General features: G+C 53.4%; 1 protein-coding gene across 1 annotated transcript; it reads right to left on the bottom strand.

Annotated features, from left to right (window-relative positions):
• Nucleotides 1-649: 649 nt before the first annotated feature.
• On the bottom strand, nt 650-27,948 carry LCK (LCK proto-oncogene, Src family tyrosine kinase). The gene is made up of 13 exons (XM_019498815.2): nt 27,608-27,948; nt 17,145-17,251; nt 16,713-16,794; nt 16,246-16,336; nt 15,718-15,816; nt 15,366-15,469; nt 14,651-14,800; nt 14,359-14,511; nt 7,236-7,415; nt 5,287-5,363; nt 4,811-4,964; nt 2,934-3,065; nt 650-2,631 (listed from the first exon to the last, which is right to left on the bottom strand). The coding sequence occupies exons 2-13, from the start codon at nt 17,244-17,246 to the stop codon at nt 2,429-2,431; spliced, it is 1,527 nt and encodes a 508-aa protein (XP_019354360.1). The 5' UTR covers nt 17,247-17,251; nt 27,608-27,948; the 3' UTR covers nt 650-2,428.

Here is a 27,948-nt window from a genome sequence, read left to right as displayed (position 1 = left end):
TGGGAAAGCACTGGGGGGGGCCCCTGGCTCCAGCTGTGTGCTTGGGAGCAATGTGTTGAACTGGTGCCAAACAAGTCAGCCATTTTGTGGTATCTCACTTCCTGGTGTGCCCAGTGCTGCCCCACGTCCCACGCCACCCTTCAGGTGCTGGCTGCACCCCTCAGCCCCTGCCACGGGCTGAATACTCCCTTGGATCCCACCTGCCCAAGCACCCTCACTTCCACTTAGCATCAATGGCTCCCTGGCTGCAGGGCCAGCCTTGCAAACTCCCTGCCTGCCCCATGAGTCGCACCAGCTCCCTGGGATGCCAGCATTGCCCGTCTGCAAATCCTAATCCTGCCGGTTCCCCTCAGCCATCCCGCCAGGTGTCACGTCTCTTGTGAAACATGAAGGGTTGCTGTGCTTAGGGTCCGATTCTGATGTGCTGAGACAACCCCTGCCCTACACTTACACAAGAGACTCAGGATCCTGGAGACTCAGACCCCAAGTAGGTTTGCTGTTGCATGATGCCCGAGCAGCAGAAGGCAGGGCCAGCTGGTCCACCACCTTTTACTCGGCATGACAGGACCCCACCCTCAGCTCTGTGCACCCCCAGCGTGTGATTAGGATGTGTTGATCTTCCTTGCCACGGATCGGATGGAGCCACATGATTACTTTGTTGTTTAATGAAAGTAAAACAGCAATACAGGACAGGGCTTTACAATGAAATGGAGAAAGAAAAATCTTACAGTGAAGATGGCTCATTCCTAAAGCAAAATTCTGGGTGGGTTTCTGGTGAGCAAGCCTTTAGTGAGACTATGCTGAAACCCTTCCTTGATGGGCCTACCTAGAGCCTCACACTCCCACCCCCACTGGTCTGGTGCCAATTCTGAGAGGGTCCAGTTCTGGATCTAACGGTGTTGTTCAAATCCATCTGTAAGTATATTATAAAATGCCAGTGTCTGGGCTTTGGGGTAACCAAAGCAGTCTTGCTGGTTGGAGCAGAGTCCTGTGCATCTCTGCTTCTCACTGGGTGAGACCATATACAGACATTGCACTTTTACCAGTCGAAGTGATTAGAAACCAGCCTATACCCATAACAGAAGTTCGACACACATAGACTGGTTTAAAACTGGCGGGCCCCAGTCTAAGATTTGCCCTCCCCCCACATCAAAAAGGGAACGTGTTCTGTTCGCTACTGACCTAACCTACGCCGCTTACTGAAAACCACGCAACTTAGGTCGCTCCCGCTTCAGGTTTTTTGAAAGTCTGTATCTAGCCTGATCTTCTGAGCTGCAATCAGCATTTTTTCTTCCTGACTGTAAACTCCTTTCTCCCTTTCATAACATGGTTGAATCTGATAACTACTTTACCAAACTCTCTAAAAGGTTGTTGGTGTGAACGGCGCTAGTCAGAGTCCAGCAGTGTGGTTTCAGAGTGAAGAAAGATGTCAGCAATGCAGAGAATGACTGCTTTGGTGACCCTGGGACCAACAGACATGGACAGTGGTGTCCTATACACCATCTTCCAGGGATCTGAGCTCTCATGTGAAGAGGTTTTGCCCCTGTTGCATTGCACAATGGGCCCTGTGTCCTTCTACAGTACCTGTGGTGAGTGCAGCTATTTGCATGCCTTGATCACAGCCCCAGCCTTGGACAGCTTCCAGTCACACAGCTGGCACATCCATGCAAAACACCTTAGCATTGATGTACCATCCATCTCCACTACAGAAAGGAATAAAAAACCACCAAAGAAATATTGCAGGGGGAACTTGGGGGTGGAAGGGACATGGGGAGTTCCACTTTGTAGCCCTTTGAGCATCTCTTTGTGGAAAATCAGTGCTGAGATGGGGTCCAGCTGATCCAGTGCAATTGTTGTTGTATTCTGAGCATTATCTGAGACTGTAAGTGAGCTGGTTCCCTATGTTATTTTCAGATCAAATTTGTGATTATAGTTGCTGAAGAGAAGTTTATAAGACTTGACAGTGCCTCTTGCTAGGAGTACACTCTCTGTATAGCATGGGTGTGTCGAGGCCCGCAGGAACGAATATGGTCTAGGCAGTGACCACCTGCGTGGCCGTGTATCTGTGTGGTTATCTGGACAGATGCATTGTGAGTGAACATAAGGCCAGTGTGCACATGGCACTGAGATGGGTAAAGTAGCACGTGCATACTTGCACAGGGAGTTCAGAAAGAGACCTAGCAGCATCTTGGGTCAAAACACTTGTCAGTTCAGTGCCTCCGGTCTGCTCTGAGGCAAGGTCTGCTGGCTGAGCGTGCTCCAGGAACACGCGTCTTTGCTATGGACGGAGGGATTGCTGAGGTCCTGCCAGCGTTTGCTGTGATCCAAATGCCAAGGCCCGATCTGCATAAAGTTTCTGAGGAGCTAATGCATAGGGGCTGTTCCCCTCCGCCCATCCTGACACGAGGATGCCTCCAGCCCCATCCTGTCATGGCTGCTGCTGGTACTGGCCCTCGGTGGCAGTAAAGAAGTCCTCGAGCACACTCTTCATGTATTCAAAGGTGGGGCGGTCCTCTGGCCTCTCCTTCCAGCATTTCTTCATCAGTTCGTACAGCTCCTCTGGGCAGTTATCTGGCTGAGGCATTCGGTAGCCCCGCTCCAAATTCTGTATCACTTCTGGGTTCGTCATCCCTGCACATACAACACACATAACAGTCAGAAACAGCCAGGGAAGGGAGCCACTTCCATATACCGGTGCTGACCTCTGCTGGGAGTAGAGGAGCATCGGCCGGCTCCTGCAGCCAGCCACCCTGCAGTGCCTTCTGCCGAGTCTGAAACCAGGGTAACTCTCGGCCCTTGCAACCACCCCCGTGTCGTAGAGCACCTTCTGCTGGTCAGTGTGGGGGCATGGAGGTACACCCAGCCCCTGTCAGCTCCAATGTCTTTTTGATCTGACTGCAGGCACAGGCTGCACTGCTGTGAAAAATCCTAACCTGGATAGGGGATCCGGCCATAGGTGATGATCTCTGTGAGGAGGATCCCAAAGGACCAGACGTCAGATTTGATGGTGAATGTACCATAATTAATAGCTTCGGGTGCCGTCCACTTAATGGGGAATTTGGCTCCTGAAAATACACAAGGAGAAAGAGGGACGGGGGATAGGAGAAGGAAGAAGGTCACTGCTGTTGCCCTAAACCCACAAAGCTGATGTGCGGGCTTGAACGTCACCTGCATATCCCTTTGCGCCCTGCCCTCACTGAAACTCCCTTGGCGTGGTGCACCCACAGCCCTGGCATGTCTTGCCATCACTGGGCTCTTAATGATGCCTATTCCTGAGATAGCCACCAGATAGGGCTCTAGTCTCAGACTGATGTGGATTACTGGGCAGGCTTCCTGCAACTAATGCCAAGCACAGCATCCCCTCTGCTCCAGAGAATGTATTAGAAATGTCTCTAGCTGCTGCTTTCACAGGTCTGAGGGGGCCTCCGTTTCTCCTAGCCCCAGCCCTAGCTATTCCTTTCACTAATTTCTATGTCCCTTTCTGCAAAAAGCAGCAGTCCCACTGTCACGTGCCCCACCTCAAAGTCCCTCCTGCCCCATGCTAGGGGAAGCTGTCTTTCCCTCACTCCTTCAGGGATGCCCTCTTAGGCCTGGGTTACCTCTGTACCTAGCACAGCGATTCTCAAACAGGGTGCTGCAGCACCCTGGGGTGCCTTGAGATCCATTCAGGGGTGCTGCAGAGTGCCATACCATGCTAGGTGTGCAAACAGGATTCACAAGATAAACCCAGAGATTTCAAAGAGGAATCTCCAGTGGAAAAGGCACTCTGACCTGTTGTGGTCTTCCTGAATTCTTTGCAACAAAAGAATTGCTCTGTTTGGGGTTTTGTCCTGCAGTCAAAAATCAAGTGAAAACTAAGAGCAAAAGGTGCCTTAAGTCTAACAAGGGGTGCCTTGAGCGCAGCCCCCTGCCCATTATGGCCTCGCTCTCTGCTCTGGGGGCAGAAGTGACACCAGCCTGTTCCTATGAGAACCAGGCAGGTGATGCTCTCCCAGGTCACAGGCAGCAGTGCATGGGGCTTGGGGTCTTGGGATGATGCAGTTTGCCTCTGCAGGCCCCAGCTGCCCGGCTCAGGTCGGCTCTGCAACTTCCTGTGCAGCCAGGGCCCAAGCAGAGCTGCAAAGAGCTCATACTCAGAGGGGTGGCTGGCTGGCTGTGGTGGGCTCCCACTTCCTGACGGGGCTGGGCTGTTACATCTAGCTGACACCAAGCCAGAGGCTGTGGGCGTCTGTTACTGAGCCTGTAGCATGGCCTCTGCACTGCTGTTTACCCCTGCAGGAGAGAACGACACCGACACCGAGGTGTTAGACCAGCATCCTGCTGTGAGCTAGTTTCCAAAGCCAGATGTGAAGGGTGAGTGTTGGTACAACCTGTCCTCTCTGCAGGGCACCCAAGAGCAGGGATCAGACCCTTCCAGCACAAAGGAGCCCACTGAAATGCAGCCCCACTGAAATGTAGCCCTCTCCTGGGGTGTGGGGGGGCAACAATTTTGAGGAAAGCCTAGGCTCAAGAAATGCTCTGGGGGCTTTATCATCCATACCGGGGCTGAATGATCCACACAAGGTAAACAGCACAAGGCTCAATGCAGTGGCAGCCTTAGGGGAGGGCAAACCGGGCAACCACCCCCAAAATTTTGCAACAAATGTCCAACTCATTTATAGGTCATCAAAATAAAGCCTTTAAGGGGACTCAAATGACTCTCTTGCCCAAGGCCCCAACAACCCTAAAGCCACCACTGCTCAATGGCTGTATCCACCCCAGAGGGTGACACTCTGGGAGAGAGGAACTTAGAATTAGCTTGCAGACGCACCCTCCCTGGCAGTGTACTCATTGTCCTCTATGAGCCGAGCTAGCCCAAAGTCAGCGATCTTGCAGCAGAGGGTCTCTGACACCAGGATGTTGGCAGCTCGCAGGTCGCGGTGGATGTAATTCTTTTCCTCAATGAAAGCCATTCCCTCGGCGATCTGTGCATGGGGCAGCAGGAGGGGGAGTTACTCAGTCCCAATCCTACTGGTCACGCTCTCTTCATTCCCCCCCTCCCCACCCCTGACTTCCCCCTCTGCAGATGTCAGGATTGGGAGCTGTAGAGGTGAGTGAGTGCCCAGGTGAGGTCTGGAGAGGACAAGTCAAAAGGCAGAGGGGAAACTCCCATGCCTTTATTTGGCACTTGGATGGAGACCCCTAGCCAACACTCACTCCCCGTGCCCAATAGGATGGTCTCTGCCTGTGTGCACCTGACTTACCCCCATCCCTCTCAGGGGCCATTCCAGCCCTTCCCCTCCTCACCTGTGCTGCCATATCCAGCAGCTTGTTGACTGTCAGTTTTACTCCTTCGGAGGTTTTGAGGAAATCCACCAGGCTTCCTGCAAAAGAACCCACCCTGGTCAGACCAACCCAGCTCCAAGTGCAGTCGGCTTTGAACCCAGCTCCTTCCCCCCGGGGGAGTCAGCTCTGGACTGGCCCTAGCCTTGGCCTCTGCGTAGATAGTCTTAATCCAACAGGAGGAGGTGCCCTCGATTCTCAAAGTTTATACTGCATGCAAACCCACGGAGTCCATTTGGCCAGCTGGATGCAGTAAGATGCAGGGGTGGGTTTTCCCAGGCCTTTCAGTGCCGAAAGGGCTGGTCCAGGTTGGGTTGTGTCCTGAGGACTGAGGTGGGGGGGAGGTTCCTGTTTCCTTTGCTAGGTTTAGTCATATGATTTCACTTCTGAACCCAGGGCTTTTCTCCAAGCGTCTCTGCACAACCACTTCCCGTACTCAACTCATGCCCATGAGCCCCCTGCAATGAAAACCCCTGATATGATGACAAACAAGATGCCCCTAGGCATCCTATCAGCATTTGCCAAGAAGGGCAAAGATCCACATACCCCCCAAACCCTATAAAATAACTGTCTACTCCCTGGCCCCATGTACAGACCACCCTATCAGTCTCAAGGGCCATGATCCTGGCTATACTCCATGTCTACAAATGAACCAGAATAGTCCTATCGCTGGCAGGCTGGCTGGCTTGGATCCAGTCGGCCTTTCTGCTCAGGGCTGTTAGCTGCAGCCAAACATAACATACACAGGCACATTTCCTCTGGCTGAGCTGCCAGCTTTCAGAGGAAGAGAGCCCGCCACTGCCTTCACAGCTCCGTGACACAGGAGACAGGGGCGGAAGTGCTGTTCTCAACCCTTATGATAGCTCTTTGTCCTTCCTGCTAAGCAGTCCCAGAATCAGGCTCTCGCCTGCCATGGCACTGCTGCCAAGAAGATCACAGCTCCTTAGCAAGGAGGAGTGAGCCAGGCTGACCTGTGTGTAGACCTCACCACTGCCCAGGAAAAGGGATCCAGCCCACCTCCCTCCATCTCAACCAAGATTAGCCTGGGCAGCTCCACATCCTCTGGATAACAGGGGTTCACATCCTGAACCATCGTTTCTGGCACTCGGAGGAGCCAAAGGCAACCAAAGGTTGCATGAGAGACAATAGGCAGTACTTGCCAGAAACTGGAAAAGCCCAGAGCCCCAGGCGGAGTTTCCTGTGCTCGGGGTGATAATAGGGAAGTTCCAACAACTTTCCAAGCCCAAATATATCTCTGAAACACCTTGGGGCTAAAGCTAGCCATAACCTCCAGCCCTACTGCCCCGCATCTGGAGCCTCCTCCACCCCAGCCTGCTCTGCAAACCCCTAATGACTAAATCCAAGCCCTGCCTCATCCCCAACCAAATAAGGCCGGATACCACTGGGGAAACTAAGATGCTGGGCAGCAAAGGGGCTTATCCAAGGTGACCCGGTGAGTACAGAGCAGGAGCAGAAGCCGAGGTGGGTGTCTGAGCCTAGTTCTCTGCTCCCAGACCACCTCTCCTCCCTGATCAGGAGTCACTCAGTGAAGCAGCCTTTTTTGCAGGAATCACTGAGCTGCTGGGATGCCAGGGGAGTTGAGCAAGAGCTTTCAGACTGCCTCCCCTCTTCCTATGCGTGCAAGCCCAAAGGGATGTGCCCATGACTCCTTTCCTGCCTCCTCTAGGTAGTATGTGGTTTTTACCCTTGCACCAATGAAGGTCTCTGCACAAAGCAGAAGGGAAGCAGGGAGCCATCAGGGTTGGAGGGGTCCTTTCCCAGTGATATAACTGGTGATTGTCCCCCCACCAATTGCAGCCCTTCAATGCACCAGGCTGGGCCTGGCTCCCTGCCCCCTCTGCTTACTCCTATGCCCTAAGCAAGGAGGGCAGGGCAGTTCCTAGCAGGCTCACCTTTCTCCATGTACTCTGTGATGATGTAAATGGGCTCCTGAGTCACCACCGCGTACAGCCGCACCAGCCGGGGGTGCTGCAGGTTCTTCATGAGGTTGGCTTCAGCCAGGAAGGCACTGGGGGACATGCTGCCTTGCTTCAAATTCTTAATGGCCACTTTGGTGTGACCATTATAGTAACCTGCAGAGAGACAGGACAGGGGCAAGAAGGGGAGAGGACACCCATGTTACACCAGTCAGGAGATGGCAGGATTCTGCCACTGTGATTCTGCATGGCGCTGCTGGGTGGAAGAACCTCTGCTGGCCATGGGCACTGCTAGGAGGAAGCTCACAGCAGGAGAGAACTGAGCAGGCCATTGCCATGAAGGAGTCCCCAGCAGCAGAAACCCGAGGCCTAGCCCATCACTGGTGTGGCTCTGCTGCCTTGTCCTGCCTCGAGGGCATGAGAGAGATGTTTGAAGCTGCAGCAACTAGTCTACGCCACCTGGCCTGTGTCCAACGGAGGGGAGGGCAAGTCCAAAGCAGCTGGCAACAGTCAGGCACTGCATGCAAGTCATCAGCCTCAGCTCCTACCTGGGGGGTATTCCTAGCCCCATCTCAAACCAGGATGGGGGACTTGGTTTGTGGTCTTCAGTCAACAAGAAAGAAGAACCTGCCAGCAATCGACCTCTAACCCCTCCCTGTGCCAAGCCCCAGACTTTGGCCTGGGACAGCAAGGGGAGCAATGCCCAGCCCTAGTCTGAAAATTGCCTCTGCCCATCTCTGCCAGGGTGCCCCAGCCTCACCGCCTCCTGCTGCAGCATGAGCAGTGTTGTAGCCAGGCTGGGCAGCCCAGCAGAGCTCCTGGCTCCCCAGTGCTAGACCTGGAAAGCCTTGCTCCAGGCATCTGGGGCAGGGTGCCAGGGCAAGACAGGATTCAGGCACCTTCCCCCCCACCCCTCCAGCTGCCGCAGTGCTGGATGGTTTTGCAGCTTGTTCTCTTTTTTCTCACAGTACAGGGCAAAGGCACAGCAGTCAGAGCTGTCTCTAGGCACCCTCGCTGTTCCCAGCTGTCAGAGCAACAACCACAACAAGGGCCTTTCTGGGGCAGAGAGGATGCTTATCATCATGGCAGAAAACTGCCAGCAGCTTGCACAGCACAAAGGGTGCGGGCAGCTGAGAAGAGCAGGCCCCAGAGCCATGAGCTCTCTGCACCTCCAAACACAAAGGGAGCATTAGGGCTCAGGGCTGGGTGCAAGCCGAAGGGCACTGGATTCCCAGGGCAACAGGCTGGGGCTGGAGTAGCAAGGGGAGAACATGGGGAAACACTGAGCCTGTTACTCAACTGGGCAGGAGTGGTGTGTGGGGAAGAAGTGGCATGAAGCCATGTCTGTATCCTGGGTAATGCTGGGTCTGCTCAGTCCCAGTGCAAGCGAGCAGCCCCTGGACTGCTCTGCCCAGTGCTGTGCTTCCATGTGGTCCCTAGGGAGCAAGAATGGATGCCAGCCATACCCCCCTTCCACCTCGTATGCATGGCTCTACATCAGGAGCCTGATTCAGTTCTACATCGGCCGGGGGCTATTTTCCCTTATCCCGTTTCATCTGGGAGCGGCATGAGACAATCTTAGTGCAACCAAGTGTGGGCGAGTCCGTGATGACGAGGAAAAATTCTGCAGGGGCATATTGACCCAGGGCCCAGTCAGAGCACGTCAGCTCCAGCTCTATTTTGGGGCTGGGCAGCCACGTGGTTTTCCTTCTGTGTTATTCCCTGAGCAACACTGGCAGACAGGATGGGCCAAAGGGAGAGGGAGGAGGAGGGAGGTTTGTTTGTCTCACTAAACTGGGGGTAAGGATGGAAAGAAAGGAACGTGGCAGAAGCAAGGGGGGGGGGGGGGGGGGGGGGAGCAGCTACCTGAAGTCACCGCCTCCCAGCACCACCCCCACGCAGGCAGCTGTGGCTGAGTCACATCAGGCAGCTGGTGTCTGGGGCAGCCTCTTTTGTTGGTGAGAAGTCAAAGCAAATGAGACCAGACACCTGGGCTGGGGCTTGACAGCCAATTCCTTTGGAAGCATCTCACCCCCTCTGAGATGCACACAGGCACATACACAGCTTTGCCCAGCTGGTCCCTGCCCTCGATTCTTGCAAAGAGCTGGTGCAAATGTAGCCAGGGGAGAGGCTTGCAAGCTGGGCTCTGCAGAGAATTCAGAACCCAAGGCTTGTCCTGGGGAGAGGCTTTATCCCTGGTGCAGGCATACCACAGGCCAGCAACCTTCCTACCAGCCTCCTGCCCCGGACAGATGCCCCTCGGGGCCCCCGCACCAATGCATTCAGTCCCCGCTGGCGTTGCCCCTACAAGGGCTGCGATTCTCCCCCGTCGCTGTGCGAAGCAGCACTGCCCTGGTCGGGTCTCACCCTCTGCACCCGACTATAAACAACACCCTGAGTCACTGGGGAGCCGGATGGGGAAGGGTGGGGTGGGTAGCACCATTTGCATGGGGATTTTCAAAGCACAGACTTCTGCCCTGCCAGAAGAGATGCTGCCATCCTCATGCCACGTGGGGCTTCAAAGAACCCCCTTGAGGGGAATGATGGCAGTTCCCACAGATCTCGGCTGATGTAGACCCAGCAACCCAGCCGTGAAAGGGCCAGATATGGAGCCTCTGAGCCCAGCCCACCTTGCTTGGGTCCAGAAGGTTAGACTCATACATCAAACCCAACGTCTCCACAGCACCAGGGCTGCTTTGAACCATCTGGCTACCTCTCTACTGGTACTGTCCTGAACATGATGCCTGTCCTAACTCCCTCTGGCATCCCTCTCACTTCCTGCCTTATACCCCTGGGGAGAAGGGTTCCCTAAACGCAGCCCTGCCCCAAAGCCCAGCTCTCTCCCCTTCTCTGGCTGCATTATCCACAGCCCTGCAGGGAACTTCCTCCCAGGGACAGAAATACCAGCAGAGGAGCAGAGTCAGCAATAGGGCTGCCCTAAGGAACCACAAGCATGGGGCTTGCTGTATGTGGGAGGAAGCCATGGCAGAAGGCCAGAAAAGAAGGCCAGAAAAGGCAGAGCTTGCTCCTTCAGGCCTTTCCTTGCCATTGCTGATATATTGTACTAACCCCATGGCCATGCCAGAGTGCCCCGTGCAATAGCAAGGAAGGAAGCCAGGTCTCACGGGGCCAAGAGCCCGTTTGAGCTAGAGGAGAATCTCCATTTGCTGCCGATTGTCGAGGGCCCAGGACTCGCAGTTGATCCAGTCTGCTTCGTTCTAGCCAAGGGCAGTGGGGCCCCTATGCACTCAGGGGTGGCAAATTATTTGGCCTGGAGGGCCACTGAAGGACTTCTGGTGTACAGAAAGGACAGGTCGGGGAAGAAAGGGGGGGGGGGGGGTTGCACTTTATGTCAGTGAGCAATATACATCAACCCTCATCAAAACAGAAACCGAGGTTGAGGAAGTAGAAGGATTGTGGGTTAGGCTACATGGGGGGCAAGGAGAAAGGGATTTGGTGGTAGGGGTCTGCTACAGACCCCCACACCAAGGGGAAGAAATAGATGCGGGGCTCCTGAGGCAACTCTCGGAGACCATAAAAGCTAAAGAGGCGGTAGTCATGGGGGACCTAAACTACCCAGACATCTGCTGGGAGTCACAGACAGCAAAGTCCCACCGCTCACGCAGGTTTTTAACCTGTGTACAGGACCTCCACCTGACACAGGAGGTACACGGTCCCACTAGGGGGAATGCCATACTGGATCTGGTATTGGCAACGGGGGATGACATGGTAGGGGACCTCCAGATCGGTAGCCATCTGGGGGACAGTGATCACCTTATAATAGAATACACCGTAAGACGTCGAGTGGGTAAGGTAACTAGTAGGGTGAAAGTGCTAGACTTTAGGAAAGCTGATTTCATTGCACTCAGGCGATTAGTCAAGGACACACTGCAGAGTAGGAGTTTTGAAGGGATAGGAGCCCAAGAAGGGTGGCTGTGCCTTAAGGAAATGATCCTTTGGGCACAAAGCAAGACGATCCCTGAGCAAGGCAAAAAAGGGAAAGGGGCCAGAAGGCTTCCATGGCTGACCAGAGAAATCCAGGGCAGCCTGAGGGCCAAAAGGGGAGCACATAAAAAGTGGAAACAGGGTGAGATCACTAAAGATGAATATACCTCCTCTGCTCGTGCTTGTAGGGAGGCAGTTAGACGGGCCAAAGCTACCATGGAGCTGAGGATGGCAACCCAAGTAAAAGACAACAAGAAATTGTTTTTTAGATATATAGGGAGTAAAAGGAAGGCCCAGGGAGGAATAGGACCCCTGCTAAATGGGCAGAAACAATTGGTGACAGACAGGGGGGACAAGGCTGAACTCCTCAACGAGTTCTTTGCCTCAGTGTTCCTAAGCGAGGGGCACGACAAGTCTCTCACTGGGGTTGTAGAGAGGCAGCAGCAAGGCGCCAGACTGCCATGCGTAGACCCTGAGGTGGCGCAGAGTCACTTGGAAGAACTGGATGCCTTTAAGTCGGCAGGCCCGGATGAGCTCCACCCGAGGGTGCTGAAGGCACTGGCCGACGTCATTGCAGAGCCACTGGCGGGAATATTTGACCGCTCATGGTGCACGGGCCAAGTCCCGGAGGACTGGAAAAGGGCCAATGTGGTCCCCATCTTCAAGAAGGGGAGGAAGGAGGACCCGGGCAACTATAGGCCAGTCAGTCTCACCTCCATCCTTGGTAAAGTCTTTGAAAAAATTATCAAGGCTCACATTTGTGAGAGCCCGGCAGGACAAATTATGCCGAGGGGAAACCAGCACGGGTTCGTGGCAGGCAGATCGTGCCTGACCAATCTAGTCTCTTTCTATGACCAGGTTACGAAACGCCTGGACACAGGAGGAGGGATGGATATCGTATACTTAGACTTCAGGAAGGCCTTCGATACGGTATCCCACCCCATACTGGTGAACAAGTTAAGAGGCTGTGACGTGGATGACTACACAGTCCGGTGGGTGGCGAATTGGCTAGAGGGTCGCACCCAGAGAGTCGTGGTGGATGGGTCGGTTTCGACCTGGAAGGGTGTGGGCAGTGGGGTCCCGCAGGGCTCGGTCCTTGGACCGATACTCTTTAATGTCTTCATCGGTGACTTGGACGAGGGAGTGAAGTGTACTCTGTCCAAGTTTGTGGATGACACAAAGCTATGGGGAGAAGTGGACACGCCGGAGGGCAGGGAACAGCTGCAGGCTGACCTGGACAGGTTGGACAAGTGGGCAGAAAACAACAGGATGCAGTTCAACAAGGAGAAATGAAAAGTGCTGCACCTAGGGAGGAAAAATGTCCAGCACACCTACAGCCTAGGGAATGACCTGCTGGGTGGCACAGAGGTGGAAAGGGATCTTGGAGTCCTAGTGGACTCCAAGTTGAACATGAGCCGGCAGTGTGACGAAGTCATCAAAAAAGCCAATGGCACTCTATCGTGCATCAGCAGATGCATGACGAATAGGTCCCAGGAGGTGATACTTCCCCTGTATCGGGCGCTGGTCAGACCACAGTTGGAGTTATGCGTGCAATTCTGGGCGCCGCAATTCAAGAGGGATGCGGATAACCTGGAGAGGGTCCAGAGAAGGGCCACTCGTATGGTCAAGGGCCTGCAGACCAAGCCCTATGAGGAGAGACTAGAGAAACTGGACCTTTTCAGCCTCCGCAAGAGAAGGTTGAGAGGCGACCTTGTGGCCGCCTATAAGTTCATCACGGGGGCACAGAAGGGAATTGGTGAGTATTTATTCACCAAGGCGCCCCCGGGGGTTACAAGAAATAATGGCCACAAGCTAGCAGAGAGCAGATTTAGATTGGACATTAGGAAGAACTTCTTCACAGTTCGAGTGGCCAAGGTCTGGAACGGGCTCCCAAGGGAGGTGGTGCTCTCCCCTACCCTGGGGGTCTTCAAGAGGAGGTTAGATGAGCATCTGGCTGGGGTCATCTAGACCCAGCACTCTTTCCTGCCTACGCAGGGGGTCGGACTCGATGATCTATTGAGGTCCCTTCCGACCCTAACATCTATGAATCTATGGTGAGCTGTTGTGGGCTGGGGGAGGCAGTGAAGAGTGCTGACCTAGCCCACCACAGTGAGGGGAAATGGGAAACGCAGTTGATCTTATTGGGCCCCAGGCCCATCCGCCCCGCACCCACCATGGCGGTGCTGGACAGAACAGGTTCATAGATTCATAGATGTTAGGTTCGGAAGGGACCTCAATAGATCATTGAGTCGACCCCCTGCATAGGCAGGAAAGAGTGCTGGGTCTAGATGACCCCAGCTAGATGCCTATCCAACCTCCTCTTGAAGACCCCCAGGGCAGGGGAGAGCACCACATCCCTTGGGAGCCCGTTCCAGACCTTGGCCTCTCGAACTGTGAAGAAGTTCTTCCTAATGTCCAGTCTAATGTCCAGGTGAGCAAGGCCTCCATGGAAACTGGCCTAGGATCCCTGCAGGCAAGGCATGGTCCGCCGGGCAGGCAGGATGGGGCTGCAGGCAGGTAGGGAACAGCATCGGGGAGCAGGACAGGGAGGGCAGTAACCGCATGGGCCCCAGGGCAGAGCCACGATCCACTCCCTGCATGTCCCTGCAATGGGCACCAGCTCTGCAGGCTGGAGCAGGTGGGGAGCAGATCACAGCTCTGCCCATGCCCCATCCCTGCGCTGTCACTACCTGCAATTGTGATCTTGGCCCCTGCCCTGCCAGTCCCACTCCCAAACACTGCTTCCCACCCACCCATGGCCCTTTCCCATCTGCCAAGCCTCCCATGCCTGGGCTGAGCAGGGCCAAGGGACCCACCTCAGGGCAGATACAATCCTTTGGTGTGGTGGATCCAGCTCAGGGGCCATATTTTGCTCACCCCTGCACTAGGTGGTTAGTCACTGTATTAAACAGATCTCCCCATGCAGCAAGGGTCCAGCAATCATCTCATGCTGGGGGAGGCAGGGTTCCATCCTTGCTGTTGTTCCTGCGACCGCTTCCCCATGCTCCAGCTGATGTATCCTATAGGTGCCTTCCTGGAGCCTGCCAGCCCCAAGCCTAAGTGCAAGCTGCTCAAGGACCCTTGGGAGGTAAACCCAAAGCTGCCGTGGCACCCACAACCCAAACCCACAGGAGCCCCTCTGCCTATTACTCACCCATCCAGACCTCTCCAAATTGCCCTGCTCCCAGCCTCTCTACCAGCTTGAGTGTCTCCCGGGGAACTTCCCATTCATCTTGCCACCAGGGCTTCTGCGGCTTCTGGGTCTGGCAGGGCTTGCCGAGGCGAGTGCACAGGCCATCGGTGTTACCTGTAGGACAGGGAAGGGCAAGGAGGAGCAGATCAAGGGATAAATATGAACTTTGATTGAATGGCAGGGAGCAGGGGGATGCACTAGGGTGGACAAAAGGACCACAGAAATTCTCTGCCTACAGGGTCCCAAGCCTTACGTGTGTAATGCTCCACAAGCTCATGCAAGCTGCCAAAGGTGATGCGGGGGGAGATGTAGTACCCCCCATTGTCCATGTTTCGGATCTTGTAGTGCTTCACCATCTCCCCCTGGTTTTGGTCGAAATCTCTCACTGACAGGGAATAGGAACCTGGCGACAGAACACAAGGAATGAGTCCGCTAGGAGACAGGGGGTGTCTCCTTTTCTCCCTTTGAAGACTGCTGACCCCACAGCCCTTGCAACCTCCTCCGGGGGCACTAGCCCTAATACCAACATGCCACCAGAAGTGGCATCTCTTTGGGCCAGTGCTGAGTCCCAGGGACCTTGCAGGTAATCAGAAACTCCTTGGCAAGGCAAACCCAAGGCTGCCATGGTACCTACAACCAGGAGCCCAAAGTCAGTCCCTGCCCATTGGTGTGACCCACTGCTCACCCATGGAGATCAGCTTTTGTGACGCTCCTAACAAAGGTGGAATTCAGCAAAGTGTCACATTTAAGGACTGAGCTCTGGGTGAAGAAACTTGTTAACACCTCCAGTCCAAGCAGCCAGCCATAGGTCTGGGTAGCTTGCTGGATTACTCTCAGCTTGGGCCAGGGGTGGCACAGGTCAATCTGACCTATACACGCTGGCCGCTAAGGCTCAAATCCTGCAAGGCTGGTAGCACACAGGTAGAGGGGAAGGTGCTCTACATCAGCAGTGCTCCGGACATGGTTACCTTTGGTGGATTCACTCTCCCGAATCAGGAAGGAGCCGTGGGTGTTCCCAGAAGCCAGGAGCTGCCTCTCTGCATCCTTCCTGCTGAGGTTCTTGAAGAACCAGCTGCATGGAACAGCATGGTCAGTGCCAGCCAGACTCGAGCACTCCTTCTGCCTGCTTTATGCTGGCCCAGGCCCCCCAATCCTCTCCTGTCCCAGCCTGCTGGGCACCCCAGGGGTACAGGCTCTTCTAGGTCACCCCTCCCTGAGAGCCAGTGCAGGCCTGTTTCCTAGTGCTGCAGCTAGGCTCACATCTCCTGCAAGGGGGTTTCATAATACAGAATGTTATACCCCCAATAAGCATCTACTCACGGTTCTGGCTCCAGGCTATTCACCCTAGCGACAAAGTTATAGGGAATAACACCTTCCTGGCCAGTGGTGAGCGACTGGGCTTTCCACCACTCCCCGCTCCTGAAACAAGATCAAAAGAAAAGCCAGTGTCAGCCCCTGGTCCAGAGCCCTCTGCAGATGAAAAGTTTTGGAGTGAATTCCTGCTCTCCAGCTGGCTTGGTGAAGATCTCCAGGCAGGAGACTGAGAAGGTAGCAGAGGCCGTCTACTGCTGTCCCATCTCCCTTGCCTCTAGGTCCGAGGAGAACTGTCTTCTCCCATATAGAAGCCCCAACACCTTCTTCCCTCCCCTGGCAGGAGGGCAGGGCATGGAGGACGCTGCTTGGATCCAGTTCTGGAGTCCCACCGGCATTCAAACACTCAGCAACCTGCTGGCAAGGGAACCCTTCCCCGCTTGGGGCTATTCTGGTACCACCGCCCATCCCAGAGCCTCCAGGGCTGGCTGCAGGAAGCATGGATCTGGCATGGATGGGAAAGGACAACAGACTTACTCTTCCAGTATTCGGAGCTTCTCCCCCTTCTGGAGCCCCAGGTCCCCATCATGAGTGGGTTCATAGTCATACAAAGCAATCACCAGTTTATCTGGGGAGACAAGCAGTATCTCCATTTAGTCTGGGTGGAACTGAAATGCCTCAATGGACTGTGCCGTCTTTGCAGCTCTAGGAATGCTGGTCAGACATGATATCCAGCTGAAGGCCGTTTGGTGACCTACGTGGAATGAGTTTAGTAGGCCTCGGCCCAGTTTCCAGCAAGCACTAACTAGCAAACTCGGCAGAAAGGCAGACTGGTGGTGAAGGCTGGATTCTGTGGTCACGCAGCATCCCTCTCTGACCATTGCTGCGCTAGCTGGGATGGATAGTCTACAGGGTGACTTATCACACGAGCACAACTCATGAATCAGAGACTTGGCACAGCTCTGCCAGCATGATTTCCCTCCTGTGCAGCCAACAGACCTTACCTTGGAAAGGGGAGCAGGGCGGTGTCCCCATTTGATAGGACACCAGAGGATCGCGCATCTCAGAGCCGTTGCGCATCAGCCTCTAGGGGTGGAAAGGAGAAGGACTGAGTCAAACAGCATTTCCCTGGTATTCTCCGGTAGGAGGAACACCCTCTCCCTTGTCCATCTGAGGTCCCACCTCTCACTCCCACCGCCACATCACATTCCCCTCGTGGCCTGTAAGGTACCTGCCCACTCCCAGAGCTAGGAGCCTTCCTCTTGCTTTGAGTTCCCTGCTCACTTGCAAGAGCCTTGTATATCATACTGGAGAGTCTCTGCCAGGCATAGCCCAGAGGACAGGCATTTCCTCCGTCCATGCAGGGCTGAGGGGACAACCCCTACAGAAGGCCCCACCAGGGTCTGGGATGGAAGCAAGCTCTGCCTCCTCCTCACCTGGGATTTAGTAGCCGGGTCTATGGGGTAATTGCAGTGCTCACAGATGTCAATGTTCTCAATCCAGTCATCTTCATGGTCAGAACTACAGCAACAGCCCATGGTCACTGGGGAACATGAAAGACAGAGAGAGAGAGAGAGACTGACTGTTAGGGAGGGCTGACACATTTCACACCCTACCTGGGTAGGAATAACTATCTCAGGCCACATAAAAGACAAACAGTTGCGGCCCCGAGATGCTGGTGACTGTCTCACCATGACTCACGACTCCGGGCTGGAAGCCCACCTCCTCTCGGGTGCTAGAGAAGGTCTCAGAAGCATCCAATACTGACAGCTGGAACAAAAATTACATGTTGGCTCCTCCAGGAAACTGAAGTGCCCTCGAGGGATTTTTTTGTGTTGTTTTTTTTTGTGGACATGAGGCTTATCGGTGATTTGGCACGGGCCTAACACACCTGTCTGAGAGCTCAGAGCAAAACTGTGCCTCTGGGGTCCCTGCATCACCCTCCTGAGAGGCACACGATCTCTGAGCTCCCTGGGCTGCAGTTGTGACAGGGCCGTGCCCTAGATCAGAGAATCATAGAAAATGGATGGGTGTGCAAAGGGCTGAGAATACGTGTGGGTGTGTATCATAGCTGGCAGCTTTGTCAGCATGCCAGGAAACTCCAGCTTAGCTTTACAAGACTGAAAGGGGCTTCCTGGGTCGTTGGGTCCAGGCCCTGCTACCAGAGGCAGCCACGTCACACAATCCCGTCCACACGCTGCTCCAGCTCTGTCCTAAACCAGGTGGCTTTTTTCCCATCCCCACTCCTCCTCCCGGGAGGCTGGTCTAGAACCCCCTGCTCTGATGGTTAAAATCTGTCTCATGTCCTCCAGCTCCAGTGCAGTCACAGCCAGACTGGCACAAGAATCAATGGGCACAATGTTGTTCTTTATCTTAGAAGTTCTTTGCCCAGCCTGGTCTGCCCTCCCCTGATGTCTGCATAAACCAGTTTTATTGCTTCTCAGCCTTCATTTTTCTTGGCCAAACAAACCAGGCTCATTAGTCTCCTGTCATGAGACAGTCTCCATCCTGAGCCTCTTCTGCACCTGCTCTGCTTTGACTTGGCCTTTCTTGAATGCGGGCGATGAGCATTGTGTGCAGTATCCCAGGAGAGGCCTCCGCTGTGCCGTGCAGCACAACACTGACACTGCCCTGTCCCCAGTGGAAATACCTCTTCTAATACAGCCTAGGAAAGCATTTGCCTTTTCCACAGCTGCACCACCTTGGAGGCTCGTTCGGGCGCTGCAATGAACTAACACACATTTTTTTCTCCTCCTCTGTCATTTTGGATGGATGAGGCCCCCAGTTTGTAGCTGCAATTAATGCCATTCATTCCTAGAAGCGTGTTGTATGACTATATTTCGATGACTCCAGTCCTCAGAGTCATCCGGTCCTTCCTGTATAGTACTCCGTTCCTCCTTTGTATGGATAATTGCTGCCCATGTTGTATCATCCACAAGTCTCCTTGGCACAATTCTACTCTTTGTATGAAGACTGGTCCTTGAGGAAGTGCACTGGTGCCCAGGCTGATACTTTCAGGACAGTCTGCTCCTTTAGCCAGCTCCTTCCTAACCCCATAGTAGCCCTATGAATCCCCACGTGCTCCATCTAATCAATGATTTCTCATGTGATGCTGCATCGAGCACTCTAATGAAACACAGGTAGGTTAGACATTTCCCTTATCTAAAAGAATCAGTGATCTTACTATAGATAATAGTGAGGTTAATGTGGTATGGTTTTTACCTCTGCTGCATTTTATCCCATTCTCTGTTTGCCCCCTTGTTTTAAATCATTCTTTCCTTCCAGTCTTTTTAAAAGCCTTGTAGACAACTGAAATGATGAGCTAGGCTTGGCAGCTGGGGCCTGCACAAAACTCTGACCATCTGTAGGCGGAGGGGGACAGGGAATATACATTGACCAGAGCTTAAATGTGCTCCCTGCATGCCCCATGCACAGCAGTTGGCTCCATCTGCCTGCAAAGAAGTAGGGAGGAGGATTATTCAGAGGTAAGGGCATAAGCTTTCATTTCTGTAGCTTTTCACTTCATTTTCCACTGCACACAATGCAAAGTGTGCTGTGGTCTCTGCAGCCTGACAAATCAACTCTGCGTAGTCACCACGTCATTCGCCGCATTAAAAAAAAAAAAAAATGCAGCCAGCTCCGAGATGGAAAGCGGCCCTTGTGCCAGACCATAGCGGCACTGCACGGGAGTTAAAGTCTTTGAAGGAACCCAAATGTTATTATCTGAGATAGAGTTTCACCAAGACGCTGGGACAGATGTGTTAAGCTAGCCACTTCCTAATGGCTACAAGCAGTCAGGAGCACTGGGTTACCTGAGCCTGGAGATAAATAGCTGCCACTTTATGAAGCACCAAGGTCATCTTAGTCCACCTCAAAGTGCTATATAGCTTAGCTGCCAAGAGCCAAGGTGATGCAGCTGCACAGGAAGCCCTAGGCAGCAGCTTGCCATTCAAAGCACCAGCACCCATAAAGAGGGAGGTTTGAAATCCAGATGTCAGCCCCTGGAAGACACAATCACGCTAGCTCCCCGAAGCCAAGAACAAGACTCCAGGGAAGTAAGGACACAAGCAAACAGCCAGCTAGAGGGCTCGGGAACCTGAGCGTTTGTCTCCTCTCACGGACATAACTTCTGCCAGCCACTGCCAGCAAGCCCGTCTACACTGCAGTTGACAGTGTGACTGCAATGGTGCTAGGCAGAGCCAAGCCAATTTTATTGCAGCCAGCACACAGGGCTCTAATGGCGAAGATGCCAAGGCATCCCCCCAGGCCCCTCAGCACATACTCAGCTTCTTTGACGCCTTGGCTGCCAGCTCCCCACTGTTACCAGCACTCAAGATAGGCAGACTGTGCTTAGCTGTGCTAGAATCATACCACAGACTGCCATATAGACATACCCAAGGGGATCCACGCAGAGCATGGAGAAGAGGTAGATTGTACAGCACCTTGCACAATCAGTCCCAGTCCATGCTGGGGGCTCTTGGATGCTGTGCTAATACGCATAACTTCAATGTTGGCAGAGCAAAGCTCTCTAGATTGGGCAAGATCTCAGTGTTACACAGCTCGCCCACCCCTGTGACCCTTTACAGCTGCACCATCTGCTTAGAAATGACACAATTAACCATAGTAATTCTGACTCACCTACTGGATTCCCATTCCCCTGGCCTAAAGCCACACTCTGGTTCTTTGGACCATGCTGGCTATTCATATTAGAGATCACCCTTTTTCTTTTTTCCCGGAAGCCCAAGCAGAGACCCCCTCAGGCCTGATTTTCAGGACTGCAGAACACCTGCGATCCTGAACAACGTCAGCCAAAGCAAGAGGATCACAAAGAATCAAGGACACGGCAGATTCACCCCAGCCAAAGAATTAATCAGAGATCAGGCACCGGAGACCCCGCATGCGAGGTCTTTGGCAACTGTGCTTATGGGAGCACATATCGTGCATGCATACAAACAGGTGACGTGTGCAAAACCAGCAGGCGTGGGTGCCAGGGGCTGGCTGGTAGACCTGGCACTTGTAGATGGAAAGGCACCTTCGTGTTAAGTCAACAACCTCCCTGGAAATGCTGCTTTCCCCCAAATGCTGAGCACAGCACAAATGTGGGGAAAAGCCACCTGGTGAGTCAGTCTGGAAAGGTCATCCCACAGCCGCGGAAGGCGAAATGTATTGCTTACAGCATCCTGCTGCCAGGCACCCTGGGTTCCCTCTGAAAGAGTGGAGGTTGAGGGAGTTCAGCCCATCATCCCTCAGAGGATTGGGGAGCCTTGCATGCTGGTCTGTGATGCCGTGACATGACAGGCACCAGAGAAAACCCCAAACAGATGAGAGGAGGCCCCTAGGACTGAGGGCAATTGGGTGCTGGGAGGAATGGGCAAGATCTCAGAGTTGCACAGCTCTCCCACCCCTGTAGCAGCAGGGTCATCTCTGTCTCTTGTACAAGTCAGAAATCCCCTGGCTCATTAGCATGACAAAGACAAAGCAAGTACAGCAACTTCCTGGTGCAGAACAACTCCCCAGGCTCCCCTTCAGCTTTGCATTTGTAGACCTGAGTGCATGTCCCCAAGGAGGGAAGCCTTGCTAGCCTCCGGCCCACCCCATGTCCCAGAACCAGCCATGGAAGAGATCTCAGGTGCCCGACTGCCAGGCCAGAGCTGCGTGTCCGTCATCCGGGTGCTCCCTCTTCCATGGTACCTGGGATCAAACCTGTGCTTTTTTTAACCCCCGCCCCACCCCCCAAAACTTTAACCTATCCCAAGTTTTAGGGCTGGGTCTGCCCTGCCCTTCCTATCTCTCTCTTTTCCTTTGTGTGCCACAGCCATTCATGGATTTATCCATGTCCCCTGGAGTAGGGAAGCACTACTGGCCCCCATGGTGCAGGCAGGGACTGAAAGACCCTCACTGATTTCCATAGGATTAATCCCCTTACATAACTCTAGGTCAGGGGTCAGCAACGTTTTTGGGCAGAGTGGCAAAAACACCCATAACCTTGACTTTTAAGATGTTGGCATGCCAGAGGAGTCACAAGGGGCCTGAACCTTATTGTGGCACCGCAGCCCTGGCCTCTTCCCTGCTGTCTGCCCCAAGGTGCACGTGCCAAGCAAAATGCTTTTGAGTGCCACACTCTGCACCCGTGCCGGGGGTTGCCTACCCCTGCTCTAGGCCTATGACTTGTCCAGGATCTCCAAGTGCCAGGCTAGCATCCCGTCACTATGCCAGTCCTCCTGCTGTGAGTCCCTACCTCCTGTGGTCATTTATACCTACCCCGAGGGCACGAAACACCACCCTGTCACACTCCTCCGGTCACTACTGGTAGTAGGTGCTGGGGAATTTTCAAGCCCTTTGCATCCCCCTGCTTCCCTCTCCGTTTCCTCCCCTTGCCTAATCCTGCCCCATCACCTGTCCTCGCTTATCATCATCCTGCTGCTGGCCACACCAGAGCCACCTCTGCTGCACACCTTGTCACTTGGGCCCCCCTCTCCATATCTCTCCACCTCATCGCCTCCCTCCTGTTCTCTGCAATCTGCAAATACATCTTTGATCCTCTGCTGGAGCTTCTTAGTTCCCTTCTTCCTCTGCTTTGACTTTGCAGGGATGAAGTCCTCTTAAAGCAGGACTACGCCTAATACTGAGCTAGAAACAGCAGCAGGCAACACACCTACAGTGCATCCCCTCTCAGTCGCTGGGCTGTTGAATGCAAAAGGAAATAACCCAAGAAGATTGAGGGAGCCTGATTCTCCACCCAGTGCAGCTGGTTTCACACCAGTATAGCTCTATTTTCAAGTGGGGCAGGGGAGGAGTCAGACCTAGGGAGGATTTTACTTATGTTTTTTTTCCCCTAGCATATTCCATTTCTATTATTGAGCTTGTACAAACAGCAAGAGAAAAAAAAACAGCCGGGTTGAAGAGTTGGTTTAAGGTTGGTGGTTTCCCTTTAACCTCATGCTGGTATTATCGCTTCTGCAAAGCATTCTGGGACAAAGCAACAAGACAAGTGCCTGAGCTGATGAAGCTTCACTAAAAGTGATTTCAAAGTTGCCAGCCCCAGGGACTCGAGACTCAACCCCAGAGATCACAAGATTGATTTAATTTTTTTAAAAACAACACTGAGATATAATACTAGGCTTCTGGTTTTTGAGTTTCTGGGGATCATTCATTTCACATTTTCAAGCCTTTATTGGCAACTATTCTAAGGGCTAGACCCTTGCTGTTTCCATGAAAGCAAAGAGCCTGATGTTCTCTCAATTCCATAAGCCTGCGTTTGAAGAATGAATACAAATCATGAGCCCCGCGGGAATAAAATGCTAAGAGTTGGTCCCAGCAGGCGTTTCCCCCAGCTAGAAAGAGCAGCAATGCTGCTAGCCTGCTGAAGCCATGTTCGGGCGCGGGGGCTATACAATTTGAGTCAGTTTTTCCAAAGTGGGCTCTCATTCAGGATGTTTTCCTTCTTAGAAACCCATCTCAAGACAAGTGGGGCCAAGTTGCAGAGATGCCAAGAGCCCACAACTCTGAACAAAGTCCCCGCAAGCTGCCCGAGTTCAACCCCTCTGAAATCTAGGGTCCCCCAGGTGCCACCGACTGGAGCGCTTCAAAATCAGCAGCTGCTTTTGAAAACGCTATCCTTGATCTTGTAGCTTTTGTTCTAAAACAAAGCAGTGCAGCTGTGCAGACAGCTCAGATGTACCTGTTTTTCCACCCCCTTTCTACCCACTGCAGGCCTGTTCAGATGCAGACAACAGGGGAGATTTTCCAAGGCAGGGCAGGGGGCACCTTAGAGACCAACCGGTTCGGAGGCATCATGCCTCTTTGAACCAGTTTGTCTTAAGGTGTCACCGTGCCCTACATTCCCCCCCGACTTCAAACTCTCAATGGCGTTCAGCGAGAGATAAGGGGTCTACTTACTGCTGTGCCTCTAAAGGTCTTTCTCCGTCCCAAGTAATTCTGGTTTTACAAGTGTGATTACATGCAAAGAAAAGTAACGGGGGAGGCGGCTCTGTGGAAGGGAACAGGACAGCGGAAGTTCACTGGAAGAGTACATCAACAAGCGAGACGCTCCGAGCCTGCCCATCCTACACGTAGCCTAAAGTCTTTCCATTGACTTCAGTGGAAATTGGAGCCCAGATGACGCCGAGTAAGGAGAAGAGAATTCATCACCTGCTGGGAAGGACGCGAAACGTCGCAGCAATATTGCGCTGCATTTGTTTTCAACCACCTCTTGGTTCTTGCCTGAGAATCCCCCCCCCCCCCCCCCCCCCGCCTTTTTTCCTATTTTTTTATTTATTTTATTTTTTTTTATAAATCAGTCATTGTTTGCTTTGGGTGGAAATGGGAGAAAACATCATGAAACTCATCCTCCCGCAGTTTCAGAAACCTACTGCTTCATAACAAAGGCAAAAGAGAGCAGAAAAAGCAGAGGGTACCCACACAGCCTGGAAGTACCCATGAAATAGCAGCTCTTGCTGAGCGACCCACATGGTCAGGGGAGTAAGGCCTCCGTAGATCCAACAAAGTTTGAGTATCCTAAATTAGAAAGCGGCAACATGCTATGTGTTCTGGGCTATGTGAGCCATGGCCTTGTGTTGAGTATCCCAACCTCTGTCCTCCTAAACAGCACACAACGGAGGGGGCTCTGTGCATCAACCAGGGTCTAGGAGACGGCCAAGTTCAGCCCTGACATAAAGCTCTAGTTCAGGCAGGACCTAAAGGGAACGATTTAATTAATTTTTTTAATCCAAGGTGTTAGGAACAGAAGCTGGGGGGGGTCAGGACCTAAAGGGAACGATTTAATTAATTTTTTTAATCCAAGGTGTTAGGAACAGAAGCTGGGGGGGGTCAGGACCTAAAGGGAACGATTTAATTAATTTTTTTAATCCAAGGTGTTAGGAACAGAAGCTGGGGGGTTTTATTCTCACTAACACCTAATTAACACTTGGGGGGAAAAAAAATCTCCCTTTGCCATAAACCAGCTCCTCTGGTCTTTGCAAGTAAGGCAGAGAAAGCTCTTCATGCCCATCTCGGGCACCTCTCCTCTGCCCCGACTCCAACACAACGAGTCTTCCACCAGCACCAGGGAAAACAGATGCAATTAAGTAACGCCGCCACCACCAGCACTGCGGCCTTCGGGCCTTTCTTCCCGAGAAGTGAAAGGCACAGCGCCCCATCACTTTGGCCAGGTCGGCTTCCAAAAAAGTGCTCCAGAGCAGCGTTGCTCAACCTGTGGGTCGCAACCCAAAAGTGGGTTGCAACCCAAAAGTGGGTTGCAAGAATGTGTGAAAGGGTCATGAACAAACTTTAAAAATGGATTCTCCTTTATAGGAGAAGAAACCACGGCTTTTCCCTTGCAGGCTGACAGAGCTCCAGCCTGCAAGGGGCTGCTTGGGGCCCCCCATACCCACCCTCTACCCCACACACTGGGGGCCTGGAGTGGGGCAGCAGGTTGGGAGCGAGGGGCACTGGGTCAGGACTGGCCATCGATGTTTACAAGTGGGTCCTGGTACAGAAAAGGTGGAGAACCGCTGCTCTGGAGAAATGCAGGAGATGCTAGATCCTCATCTTGTAAAAGGCACCCCACGGACTACCGGAGAGCCAGGCAGATGCAACTTCTGTATCTCCCATTTAGCAAGAGAGGGGTGGAAAAATCGAAGAAATATCCACCCTTGTGGAAGAAAAGCAACTCCCTCAAACAGCATCCCCTAGAGATACAATCAAGCATTTGAAACATGACTGTGAGCGAAATGCAGATGATGCCACGCTTGGGGTGCCCCCCTTCCTATGAGAATCAGGAGTCGGGGCGGAGGGGGGGGGACGGGGACACGACTCTTTTTGTCTTTCTTGCTTAAGCCACAAAATAATTTCCACAGAGGAGCTGTATCACCTGATCAGCACCTGGGGCTACTTTGAAGTCTGTTTTGTTTCTCTCTGGTGACTGGCTTTGCCTGCATAACTGAAGTTTGGTGTCAGTTTGTGGGGGGGCGTGCATGCCTGCGTCTGTGTGTTTGCCTAGCTTCGGTCCCATGTACGTGCGGGTCCCCGTGGGTTTGCAGCTCTGCACAGTTGTCTGGGCGACTGTGTGTGCTCATCTGTCCGTGTTTGCCCTTGTTTCTTCTGGGTGTGTGTGCATCTCTGCTTGCCTCCGGGCGCATTTGTGCAACTGCATCGTTGGTTCTCCAGCCTGTTCGACTTGAGGCCCCCTTCAGAAAATGCCAGCTCTTAACTTGCACTCGTGTTTTTGACTGCAGAAAAATAAGGCAGCCATTTCTCTGCTGCAAAGAGCTTGGAAAGCCTGCAGCAGGGCAGGATGGGTTTGACACTGTGGATTCCTATCGGGAATGGCTGGGTTCGCCTTTGACCCGTGGGTAGGTGCTTGCACACTTAACAGCGCTAATATTGCAAAACACCCAAAAAGGATCTCCTGGTTGACAGTCACAGGGCTATGTGTTTATCTGAATGATGGCATCTGTCTTCGAATCCGTGTGCGTGTTTGCACTTCTATGCGTCTTCATGCCAAGCCCGGGTGAGACTTGGTGGGGAGCGGGAACACCTCTCTCCTTGGATCGGGCTGGGCCCCCTGGTTCAGGAGGAATGTGCTGGAGGTGGAGCATGGCAAGGCGAGAGAAACTATTTTCCCTTGAACATATGCCAGGGATGTCCAGTAATGTTGTGGTCCTCTCTCATCTGACCCACACCCCCGATCGAAGCATGCTGCAGTAGCCTTGCTTTGACCAAGGACAACAGCGCCCACATTTAAAAAGCAAACGCGGCAGTCAGTGTAGTCACTGCTCACCACAAAAGACAACCCTCAGCCTCGGACAGTACCGATTTGCCCACAGGAATGACCCCCGTGTCTCTCATATGACCAGTGAGGTCAGCCCCAAAAGATCCAGTTCCCAGAATATTTTGCAAGACCAGGGGGACCGGATAACAGTCTGAGCAGCCTCAGGCTCACAGCTGCCAAGCTACCCCGTCTATGGTCCCGACTCGAAATCTTGGATCCACACAGCTTGAATTTTGCCCCTTGGTCCCTTCTCTTATTTCTTGTGGCTTGGGGTCAGCAGAGAGGCAACTTCAAAGGGGGCAGCTTGGAGAACTGGACACAGCCTGGGTTTGCAGCTGCATTTGGGTTTGAACTCAGACAAGCAGGCAGTTCTGCACTGAGTCTGCATTTAAGAAGCTATAGACCACAATACCAGCCAGGGGTAATTCAGTGACCTTTCACTGCAGACACGGATTTGCCCTGCTCCTCACTTCCAAGACAAAACAGCCCCATACCAACCAGACCCTCCAGCCTGCTCCCAGCTTCAAGGCTGGCAGCTCAGGAACGGGGAGATCCAAGGCAGATTAGACAGAGCGCTTGACGTTTCAGGGCACAACTCCCAGCTTTCCTCCTCGCTTTGCCCTGGAAGTTGGGACTTTGGAAGCAGTGACTCACTAGACTCCTCACCCTCACTCCAGCTGGGGACAGTCCCTCTGGGGATCCCCTTAGAAAGCAGTTTTAGTAGGATTTGGGGAGGGCTGGCAGGGAGATGAGGGCTTGTGTTAGAGGCAGCAACTCAAGAACTCAAACAGCTCAACGGCAAACATGGGTCTTTCAGTCCAAAGGTCTTTCAAACAGGACCCCGTACCCCAACCGCGACCAGCCTAAGCAGCCAGACTCCTCTGTGTACTGGCCTGATACCATAGTGATGGACTCATTTCCCATTTTATAGTCTCACTTCACCCCCACCAAAAAGCAAGTCCTTCCCCAAAGATGTCGTTCTTCCCCAGAGGAACCATCGCTTCCCAGCCAGGGAAGAGCTGGCACAGACCCCAGTGCCACTCCGTGCCCGCTCATGACAGCAATCCCCAGATCCCAGCCCGAAGGCACAGCTCTTTTCACCCAACACGGCCCCAGCCCTTCCCTTACCTGCTTGCTGTGAGATGGAGCTGAGCTGCTTTTAGATCTCCATGGCCAGTGAGTGAAAGCACCTTCCCAGTCACATGCTAGTCTCCATCCTCGGGGTGTAGACCATGGATACAACCTCCCGGACAGCAGCCCAGCTTGTCCTCACATCAGGGAATGGCAGCAGCACGGTCTCGCTCGCTCTCGCACTCTGCCTTCCCTGATTTCCTGCCTTCTGCAATCTCATGAGCAAGCTCTAGAAGTTTGTTCTCAGCACTCGCCCGACCACAGCATGCTAGCGAGGGAGGTTTCCTGCCATCCGCAGGCCCGTCATTCTAAAGATGGAAGCTGCCGGTACAGAGGGG

This window comes from Alligator mississippiensis, chromosome 6, assembly GCF_030867095.1.
Source record: "Alligator mississippiensis isolate rAllMis1 chromosome 6, rAllMis1, whole genome shotgun sequence".
In the NCBI taxonomy this organism is placed as follows: Eukaryota; Metazoa; Chordata; order Crocodylia; family Alligatoridae; genus Alligator; species Alligator mississippiensis.
The sequence above is the reverse complement of the archived record's forward strand: the minus strand, read 5'-3'. Positions and strand labels throughout refer to the sequence as shown.

Bases quoted from the DNA above. Each gene is read 5' to 3' on its own strand.
- LCK (XM_019498815.2), bottom strand. From the start codon at position 17,246: ATGGGCTGTTGCTGTAGTTCTGACCATGAAGATGACTGGATTGAGAAC. The intron at 3,066-4,810 runs GTGCGTCTGCAA...GTGTATTTTCAG, and splicing joins TGAGTACACTGCCAGGGAGG to GAGCCAAATTCCCCATTAAG. The intron at 2,632-2,933 runs GTTAGGATTTTT...TTGTATGTGCAG, and splicing joins TGGCCGGATCCCCTATCCAG to GGATGACGAACCCAGAAGTG.